General features: G+C 39.4%; 1 protein-coding gene across 3 annotated transcripts; it reads left to right on the top strand.

Moving 5' to 3' along the window:
* The first annotated feature begins 293 nt into the window (after window positions 1–293).
* HDC (histidine decarboxylase) lies at window positions 294–9,713 on the top strand. Of its 3 annotated transcripts, XM_072345611.1 has the most exons (13): window positions 294–409; window positions 1,640–1,812; window positions 2,337–2,450; window positions 3,560–3,682; window positions 4,477–4,611; window positions 5,550–5,693; window positions 5,948–6,014; window positions 6,315–6,477; window positions 6,615–6,705; window positions 7,853–7,951; window positions 8,621–8,722; window positions 8,921–9,274; window positions 9,305–9,713. In XM_072345611.1, the coding sequence occupies exons 1-13, from the start codon at window positions 382–384 to the stop codon at window positions 9,677–9,679; spliced, it is 1,968 nt and encodes a 655-aa protein (XP_072201712.1). In that variant the 5' UTR covers window positions 294–381; the 3' UTR covers window positions 9,680–9,713. The 3 variants fall into 3 exon arrangements, with proteins under 3 accessions (XP_072201712.1, XP_072201711.1, XP_072201713.1); XM_072345610.1 differs by having other exon boundaries at window positions 8,921–9,713; XM_072345612.1 differs by lacking the exon at window positions 7,853–7,951 and having other exon boundaries at window positions 8,921–9,713.
* Window positions 9,714–10,878: the final 1,165 nt, after the last annotated feature.

Below are 10,878 nucleotides of genomic sequence, written 5' to 3'. Positions count from 1 at the left end.
TTTGTTTTTGAAAGCTCCTTCTCTTGCATGATTCTGATATTAATGTGTCTTATATCCACGATGGATTACTGCGTGTCTTCTGAAAGGTGCTTGCAAAACAAGAAAGAATTGGAGCCGAGGAAGCTGGTCTCACAGACGTACTATCTTATACATCAAAAGAGCACAGATGAGGATGTACAAGAGACTGTAAAAGCCCTCCGTTGGGAGGAGTTAGATAAACACCAATAACCTGCCTGTGTTAAACCTTGTACGCAAGTCTGAGATAAAGAGAGAGCTATAAAGGGTGAGCGGCTAGCAGGGCACCAGACCAGTCTGCCCACAACTCCCTGAGAGGTTGCAGGCCAAGCAAGAGGTGAAGAGGTGCTCCTGGGAGGAATTGGCATGGAACCTGAGGAGTACAGACGGAGAGGTAAGTGATCCTCTGCTCATGGAAATGGGTAGCATTTGCCTCTGAGGAAGAGCTGTTGTAAGGCTGTGAGTTGTACCCAGCAATGAGGGTGGGCTGTGGACTGTTTAACTGCCCGTGTCCTTGGGGCTTTACATCTGCTGGAGTGGAGATGATGGTGTGTCCCAGGACTGAGTTTGAATTAACAGATTTAGTCAGTGGAAGACTTGGACTTTTTGATCTTGCATTTGAAATACTGTGGGAAAGCCCCAAAGCCATAATTCTAAATAAACTTGTGTGAAGGGGTTATGCACAATGGCTCTTCCCTGACTGACACTGAATTGTTCTGGAGATGGGGAGCAATCTTTGGTCCCAGGGCTGGGGGAGGTTGCCTCATAACTGGAGCTGTGTAGTTGTTTTCAGAGGATGCTAAAGGGATTATGCTGTAATAACAGAGAAGAGTGAACTGCATTTCTCTGTTTTCATTTTATCTGAGGAAAATCTATCCCATCTGTAATCAGTCTGTATTTGCATCGTGATCTTATCTTAGAAGAACATTTGAACTACTGAGCGATGACAACCTTGTGAATCTGTTCAGTCTCCATGAAGTCTGTTTTGGAAGCTGTGTCCCTACCTTATTAGTTGGGACTTATAATGCAGACAAGGCATAAAGTTTGGGTAGCTTTCCCTAGATTATCTGGTCACAGAACCAGAGATTATTTCAGGTCTCCTGTTTTTTACCTGCTGTTTCTTTCAGTGAAGAATGTTTTCTCTGAATAATCTGAAGCCTTCCAAAGGCCATTCAGTTCCTGTGTGTGGTGCCATATGCCCCTGGTAAACAGGAGCACTAATTCATGGGGCTGGTTCGTAATACATTGAATTGAGAATCGTACTGTGGAATATGGCTCTATTTTCTTAGATAGGTAAGGTAATGAATTTATTGTCAGAGTGCTGACAATAAATTTTTTCCACTAGTGGACCATGTGGTGTTAAGTGATGATTCAGAGGACTGGTCTGAACCAAATGTTGAGCAGAACGTCTTTTTTTTTTTTCCTTTTGTGTAAATCCTGTATCCATTTTAAAGCTGTTAATAGATGGGGTGGGGAGGAATTTTTAAAGCAAACTTCTCTCTAGCCATCAGTTGGCAACAGCCTAGGCTGTGTCCAATGCTCCTGACAGACTGCGTGATGTGCTAATGCTGCAGTTTGATTTTCCTACAATCCTAAACTCAAAGCACTGTCTTACTTCTTCCAGGGAAAGAGATGGTGGATTACATTTGCCAGTACCTGAGCAGTGTGAGAGAGAGACGAGTGACTCCTGATGTACAGCCGGGTTACATGAGAGCTCAGCTGCCGGATTCTGCCCCAATGGACCCAGATAGCTGGGACGACATCTTTGGAGATATAGAGAAGATCATTATGCCTGGGGTAAGAAATACAATAAGAAGTCATTACTAACTGGGTTAAACACCCAAAACCTGGGAATGCACAAGTTGTGCAGGATGTGTTTTTGGATGCATGCTTACATTGGTGACCAGCGAGTGAGCTCTTTTGGGAGTACTGAGGAAGGCTATAAAGCTGTGGCATATAGCTAAAAACAAATAAGCAATAGCAACCTGGTTGTAAGGATTCCCCATATCAGGGTAAAATTTTCGGACTCTGTTGTACAATTTTGTTCAGTTCTTTCCTGTTCACAATCTTTGTCTGCCTGTTAAATTCAGATAAATGCTTTTGCTATAATTTGGAATTTATCTAATAACGGCACAGTTTTATCATTTGATAGTGCTGCACTCCTATTGATACTATCTTTATAGCTTTCTGCTAGCAGTTCTATAATTGCACATACTATGCTGCTATGATTCTTTCCCATCACAAAACAGACACTAATCACTACATCTTGTGCAGAATTTTCTCATGTTTTCGGAATTGACTTCCAGATAAATTCATTCTAGGTGGTCCATTGGCAAAGTCCACACATGCATGCCTACTTCCCAGCTCTTACTTCTTGGCCCTCGCTCCTTGGAGATATGCTGGCTGATGCAATTAACTGCTTGGGATTCACCTGGGTAAATTACTCTTATTGTTTTGTTACTTTAGAAATCCTTCTCCTGTGTATATTATGGAGATCACAGTCATACCTCCTGGTTCTATGAGTCAGTATAAATTTTTACCGTAGACCATTGTAAGCTATTTGTGTAACTGAAAAATGTCTCTTGTAGAAATAAATCATATATAAAAGCAAATATTGCCTAGTATTAAGAGTTGAATGAAAAAAATATACCACTAGAAAGGTCTGCTTTCTAATCATTTGCATATCTCACAGTAAGCATTGTTCCCTGATGATTTATTCTCAGTACTAAGACTGTTGCAGAAGCACTGCAGGCAGTATTGCAGCCAGCACCCCTAACTGCAAGCTAGGCTGGGCTTCATTCCAGTTCTGCTCATTTGAGAAAGCACGTTTTCTATTCTTCTCTTTCCAAAATAGAATGTTTGGTAGCCTGTCCCCTAATGTCCAAGTATTTGGTATTCCACTTAAATATTTGTCTCCATGTTAAGAAAGCAGTAGAAACCCATAATCCTGTAAGAAATGGGGTTTACAGTCTCTGTGTACTTGTATCAGATTAGCTCGTTGCATACACAGAAGTGTCCATTTCCATGTTCTCTATTTATTTTGTAATTCTATTTGTTTCTGTTAACTTTGTAATGTAAACTCACATAAGCTGTTTCTTTCATAAGCAGAAAGCTTGACACTGCAGAACTACTTGAGTCTTTTGCTGCTCTTCAGAAACCCACCTTAGCTGGAAGATGGATCAGAGACTTTTTCTGCTCTGGGACTGTGAGCAGTGGTAGTGAACTGCAGTTCTGCATTTTGGCCTCAAATAGCTTTCTACAATCTCAACATTGAGGTCACCAAACAACATCATCATTTTTATTGAAATAGCATTGTGCTCTGCTGGGTAGGAGTCATAGTTTTACAGGGTTAGCTATTTATATATCCAATGTTACAAAGCTTGTAATCTGTGTCTTTGTTGCATCAAGGTGAGATTTCTCCCAAGGCAATTACATGCTAACAGCTATGAATTAAAATGCAGTATGTGGTGTACTCTCTAAGGCTTAAACTCCTACTGTGTTTGCTGAGTGAATTTACAGCCTCTTTCTTGTTTGATTTTTCTAGGCCTCCAGTCCTGCCTGTACGGAACTGGAAATGAATGTGATGGACTGGCTGGCTAAAATGCTGGGCCTTCCAGATAAATTCCTGCATCACCATCCTGATAGCGTGGGTGGAGGAGTATTGCAGGTAAAGGAGATCAGAGTTAGTCCCATCAACATTTCTGGTTTCACTCAAGTAATTTCCTTCTCAGTAATCATTATCTTTGAGGCAAAATCAATGAAGTCTAAATGGAAACAAGTCCAATATTGACATTTCTTTCCCAGATTTTGGGTTTATATTTGGATGATAATGGAATAAGAATTAGTATTGCTTTCAGCCCTTAATATGTTATGGACTAGGAGCAGGTATTCTTGTGAATGGACCTAAAGATAAATGAGATAATCAGATTTGGTTGTCTGTTGCTTCACTGAAGTTATTCCTACCTAATTAAAGGGGAAGGCTTATCACTGTCCTCCCAGCAGTTCTCATCCACATAAATTGTTTTTCCTTTATCTCACATTGACTCTGTGTCTCTGAAAGCCCCAAGATCCAAGGCCTGAACCTCACCTTCTTTCAAATGGTCTCAGCAAGTGCTCCCTGGAATCAGTGCTAAGGCTCTGTCTTTACTGCAGGAGCTTTCTTTAGGCTTGTATTATTTATAGTAGATACTAAATTTAATCTGTAGAAGAACAAAAGAAAAATGTGATTTATTTGCTCACCTCAATACCATGAAAAATACATGGCAATGAAAAGGCTTTGCTTTGTGTTCTTGGCCCTGAGAGCTGCTCATCAGCTAGTGACTTTTCACTGTGTCTGAGAAAAGTGGTAGGAGAACCAAGAGACTGGGTCAGTAACTGGGCACTTGAATGACTTTGCTAAATCACTGGCAAAATAGTAACGAAGTAGAGAAATGTTGCAGTAAATGAGCAGTGTCTTTGCAGAGCACCGTGAGTGAATCAACCTTGGTTGCACTCCTGGCAGCACGGAAAAACAAAATTCTGGAGATGAAGCTTTCTGAGCCAGACGCTGATGAGTCCTCACTCAATTCTCGTCTCATTGCTTACGCATCTGATCAAGTAGGTTGCAAATTACAAAGAAAATAAATTGGCCTCTGTCTCAGGCAGACCATGAGATGACAATGTGAACTTACATTACTGTACGGAAACTAAAATACAAGCATGAACAAGTCACTCTAAAGCCCTTTTTTTCAGATGAGGAAATGAAATAGATGTGAGATGAGATTTTGCAGTGTTCCAGAAGTCTAAAAAGGACTTTCTCAGATGACTGATTTCTGCATTTCTTTCCTGTTTCCTGCAAAACCTTTCTTCATACCTATAGCTATGTGCTGATCTCATGCTACTTCAAGCTCTTCTTTTCAGCCTCTTGCCATTTGGAGACAGGCACACTCAAGGCCTCAGTGTTGCTAATGTTGTTTGTTGTTGTCCACACTCTAGGCCTGCAAGCTTGTTCTTGGAGAAATGCCTATAGAATGATGTGATTCTGTTTGCAAACCTGTTCTGTCCTTTGGCTCCTAATCTGAACTATCACATTCCCCTGTGGAAGACAGCAGTGGGAGTTGCACTCACGCTGGCTTGCATTTTGTATAACTAAAAGGGATTTTTCTTCTGAGATGTTTAAATCTATGTCAGCCCAGAACAAGGCACATTTCCAGGTTGCCTTACAACAGTGAGGAAAGCAAATGCTGAGACTGATCCATTTCTAGCGAGTCCCTCAAGATTTGAGTTTTGATAAATGACTGTTACAAGAGAAGTATGGTATTACTGGATTTTAGAGGCCAGTGTCCGAATAAATGAATTGTATACGTTTCTTGAAATTACAATGTGGTTTTTCTTTTAGTTGTTCACAAGGAACAAGCTTTCAGATTATATTAATCTGGATTACAAGAATTACCTTATCTGTGGCAACCAATGTCTTTTATAATTCCATAATTTATCACTTTTATTCAGGCTCAGAACTTGCTTTCTTACTGTTCTGTTTTTTGTTGTTTTTTAAGGCACATTCTTCTGTAGAAAAGGCGGGCTTGATTTCACTTGTGAAGATGAAATTTCTGCCTGTGGATGAGAACTTTTCCCTTAGAGGTGAAACTTTGAAGGAAGCCATAGCAGAAGACAGAAAGAAAGGCCTAGTGCCCGTCTTTGTATGTTCAGTTTTCTGATTAAGAGTATCAACATAATGTTGTAGTCTTAATGTCAACGTAAGAAATATCTTAGATGTAATTTTTTATGTGTTAAAATGCTTTAATTGAAGGTGAAAATGTGTAGGAGAATTTACGTTTGATTGAAATAAAACATGTTGGTTTCCTTTTAACTATACTGATAGTCTTTCAAGTTTCAAAGTGCTGCATCCATTTATTTAAAAAAATGCCATCTGAACAGTCTTATTTCGTTCCAGGTTTGTGCAACTTTGGGTACAACTGGTGTCTGTGCTTTCGATAGTCTCTCGGAGCTGGGTCCAATTTGTAAGTGTTATTTCTCCCTTTATTTCTGAGAATTTTGTTGTAGATTCAGCTCTACATCAGTTGACGTACATGTAATGAGAGTCAGAAATCAGTGTTTTCCCTTGTTTTGTGGTCCTGGTTCCACAGCCTTAAAATAAAATTAGATTTTCAATTTCTTATCTTACATTTTGTTTTGTTGTCAACCTGTCCACCTCCTGCACAAGCATATGCCTGATTTGAAGAGAGGAAAGTAGTGGTTTAATTGAGGAGGAACTTTGATTTGTTGTATCCCTTGTGTAATAGCAATTTCAATTCCAACAGGTGCTGCTGAGGGACTCTGGCTTCATATTGATGCTGCATATGCAGGAACAGCATTTCTTTGTCCTGAATTTCGATTGTTCTTGGATGGAATTGAGTATGCAGATTCCTTCACTTTTAATCCTTCTAAATGGATGATGGTTCATTTTGACTGCACAGGATTTTGGTGAGTAAAGGCAAAACAGAAACAACACCAAAGAGATAATAAAGTGAAGTTTTTCTCTGCACATTTTTTTTCCTTTTCTTTCTTTCTTTCTTTTTTTTTTTTGTTTTGCTAAATATAGTTCATTCTGCAATTGATAGGGTTAAAGATAAATACAAGTTACATCAAACCTTCAGTGTTAACCCCGTCTATCTCAGACATCCCAATTCAGGAGCTGCTGTTGATTTCATGGTAAGTTTTTATTTGAGTTGATGTTTTAAATTGCCTATGGAATGGTCAAATGCTGACTGAGAAATTCCTCCAGAGTTATTTTTCATGTGGTCGTACTACTTAAAAGTGTTAAAAAAGTCATTTGGAGGTCATGAGTAGATTAATTGATAAAGCTTTTGGAGATTTATAGAGATTGAAGTACACATTTTTTACACAGGTGGGGATCCAGCCTAGCCTTTTTAGTTAGAAGGATTGTTTTGGTACACTCTGTTGTTTGCATAATTCCCACTGATGGCATTTGGAGTGGTTTTCTTATATTTCTGCAATGTGATAAAATAGAAAAAGGAGTAAGCAATGTAAACACCAGGCTCTGAAACAGCTGTATAAGGAATTACGCTTTCCTCTGATTAAAACTTACTGAGATAAGAGAACTGAGGCATTTTGCTTTAGATTCATCTTAAAGCAGATTTCAGTACAGTGAACCAAAAGAATACTCAGCTGCCAGTTGTTTCTGCTGTGATCTCACCCAAGTCCTGAAAAGATAACTGTTTTCTCAGAATCAATGGTGCTTTTCACTAGGAGTGTGCATAGAGAGTGGAAAAAAATAAGTCTATGAGTCTCTCTTGTGGTAAAACAGGACCTTACATGTTATTGTGTAGCTCCTTAGAAGTACACTTCTGTCACTCTTTTCCATACAGTAGGTGATATTTTCTCTGCAGGAATTTTCTCCAGCATGAATTCTTGCTGTTGACTTGGGAAGATGGAATTTAAATATGCAAATTACAGAAAGTGAAGTGAACACTCAATCCTGAATTGTAAATAGACAGATCACATCTCGAGTTAATAATGCTCTTTGAGTGCAAACAAGTTGTTAATGGCCACATGCTGGAAATTCACTAAAAATTCTGAGTACGTCCAAAGATCAACACCTCACTTCTAGATGAAGGGGAATAGGCAAAATCTTACTGTTGTAAATGATTGAAAAAGACAGACATAGGATTTCCCTGATGGCTCTTTCCTAAGCTTACCTGTGTTTCAGTAACATGAAATTAATTGTCAGTAAAGATGTCTGAGTTGAGCACAGGTCTGAAGCAGCTGACCATGTTTGGTAAGGGGACGGTCCTTCTGTTGCTTTTGCCTTTATTGATATACTGTTGTGTTTTCACAGCACTGGCAAATTCCACTGAGTCGTCGATTTCGTTCTTTGAAGCTGTGGTTTGTGATTCGTTCATTTGGGGTGAAAAAGCTTCAAGCTCATGTTCGGCATGTATGTGCGTTAACCATGCAAGCATAAGTGTGTTATGTTTCATTTACCAGTAGCTGAGTCTCTTAAGTTCAGTCACCCAAAGATGAGTAACAGAAATTCACCATGTGTGCTAATTTTACCCTTAAGTGATACGTAAAGATTGACTGTGTTGGCAAAACATTTCCTGTACCCTTCTTGGAAGCAATAGGCAGTGAAAAGCAACTTGATAAACCAATGCACATCACTGAGTAAGTTTGTAGAGTCTTTCTTTGAACTGAAGTGGTAGATGTTTGGGAGGCAGGATGGAATGGGTGACTGAACACATTGCTATGAAATTTTATGGGATTAAGTCTTCGATGGAATGTAAATAGAAGAGATCCTATTGTGATTAAGTGGTTGCTGCAACAGGACTTTAATCTGATAAAAGAAACATTCAGATTTCTAACTTTCTTTGAATTTCTATATCCAGCCCAGGTACTCTTGATCACTATCAAGGATTTGGGCAAGTAGAGACAGCATTAACCATTCCTAGCTTTGTTGTCAGCTTTGCTACCATACTTGTAAATGGAATGATACCTCTTAGGGAGGATGGTAGTTTCTTTTAACAACGTAATGGTGTCTTACAGTGGGTTTGTGATAAACCAGCTTATAACTGCACTTTTTTTCCCTCTCCACCCCACCCAATCATAGGGCACTGAAACAGCCAAATTCTTTGAATCTTTGGTGAGAAGTGATCCGCTGTTTGAAATTCCTGCCAAGAGACATCTTGGACTGGTTGTGTTTCGTTTAAAGGTAAAAGCTGGGACATTCGCACGTCCTTTTGGAATAATTTGACTACAACTGGTATCTCCATAGGCATTAAGAACTGTGAATAAACTTTCACGTAAGATTTGTAATGACCGTCTTGCAGATATTTGGATGTAACTGGAAATCTTAACAGTTGTGTGTTGTTTTTTGTTTTTTTTTTTTTCCTATCCGTATTTAAAACAGGGCCCCAACTGGCTGACAGAAAAACTCCTGAAAGAACTGAGCAGTTCTGGCAAGCTCTTCCTTATTCCAGCAACCATTCATGACAAGTTCATCATCCGTTTTACTGTAACATCTCAGTTCACAACCAGGGAAGATATTCTGCAAGACTGGAACATCATTCAACACACTGCAGCCCACATTGTTAGCCAGCATAATGAATTGCACCACATCAGCTCTGGTGATGAGGCAAAAATCCCTAATACAGTATCTGAACCTAGTTCTAGTGTTATTAATCACGCTTCTCAGCTCTGTTTAGAAGAAGGAAAATACAAAGTACCTTCCAGAAAAATAGTAGGCCAGCCTAAGAAGTTAGCAGTGAGTCCTGGTACATGTGTGATCAGTCAGCAAGTGAAAGGTCAAGGGGACCTAGATGATTGTTTTCCAGACGATGTGCAAGATGTTACCAAACATAAGTTAACCTCTTTCTTATTCAGTTATTTGTCTGTTCAAGGCAAGAAAAAGACATCACGTTCGCTTAGCTGCAACAGTGTGCCAATGACTGATCTTCTTGAGCAATGTAATCCTACGGCAACAGACACTGACAAGAAGGAGCCTCATGGAAATGCCAGAATTCTTTCCAGGCTGCCCGAAGAGGTGATGATGCTCAAAAAAAGTGCCTTCAAGAAATTAATTAAGTTTTACAGTGTCCCGAGCTTTCCAGAGTGTAGCATTCAATGTGGTCTTCAGCTGCCTTGTTGTCCCCTGCAAGCCATCGTTTAACAAGTAAAAGAGATTTGGTGCTTAGGAGCTCTCTAGGTAGAAAGAGAACCAAAGTTTGCTTATTCATATGCAATACTACGTGTAATTTTCTTCAATATGTATGTTGTGGTAACGACCTCTGAGAAAATTCCTGTGCTTTTATTGGTGCAAAACCGTGTGTATTTATAGATTAAAATGTCAAATAAACCTTGTAGACATATAACATGAAACTCTGGTTTGTAGACTGTGGTAAAGAAAAAAGCTAACTTCTGCTTTATAAACCACCCTTTGCCAGGACTGATAATTGGTAAACTAGAAACATTTTGACAGAACATGTTGACCTCAATAGGGTGTTAAAATTCCATTCCCTTCTTTTTATTTTCTTTTATAATACCTTGCCTTAAACTCTGTAGATTGCTGTGAGAATTGGTGTGTGCAGGCAGTGCCAGCATCCCTTCTGCATTGTGAAAAGCGGATGACGTAACCAGACGTTTTACTGCACATCAGTGCAATTTTTTCAGCTCTTGAGTTTAAAAGCAGCAACTCTGCCATTCTGTCTGCACTAATCAGCTAACAGTACACAGGAGGCTTTATGTAACCGTGTTTCAAGAAAACAAGAATGGAATTGACCTAAAATGATGTATGTGTGTCTGTCTCCATCTGACTAACTCTGAATTGTCCTAGTGTGTTCCATTTGAGAAATTAATTGAGGAAGTACCTACTCAGAGTGAAGAACAGGACTGGACAGGTCAACAGTCAAAATTAGTCCCATGGAGATTTTGAGGATGACAGCAGCAGGTCACTGGAGGATGGAAGCACCCTTGCTGTAGAGCAGGCAGCTTAGGAAAGAGGAAACTCTGTTTCTTGGGTGGTGATGCTTTTAACAAGTGAGTCATTTTAGAAAACAAACCTTCAACGAGACATCTGGGTGATGAGATTTTACTTCTTCAGGCTTCAGCACAGTAGATGCCAAACTGTTTTCAAAGTCAAGCATGGGAATAATAGATGGCAGATATTTTGGAAACCTTCAGAACTATTTTGGAAAAACAAGTCTCTATTCAGAAGTACCTGCAGCAGCGCTCAGCTGTGTGTGGGTGTCAATTTACTTCATAGTGCAATATGGAAAATCTACTCTTATTTGTTGTGCTGGAAGACATATCCATGCAGAAAGAGGGCAGGAAGGAGTAAGAACCAGTTTATTGCCAAGTGAACAATTAATT

The sequence above is a fragment of the Excalfactoria chinensis genome, chromosome 10 (assembly GCF_039878825.1).
Source record: "Excalfactoria chinensis isolate bCotChi1 chromosome 10, bCotChi1.hap2, whole genome shotgun sequence".
Taxonomy (NCBI): Eukaryota; Metazoa; Chordata; class Aves; order Galliformes; family Phasianidae; genus Excalfactoria; species Excalfactoria chinensis.
Note: the sequence above shows the minus strand (reverse complement) of the source record. Positions and strands in the feature narration are given on the sequence as shown.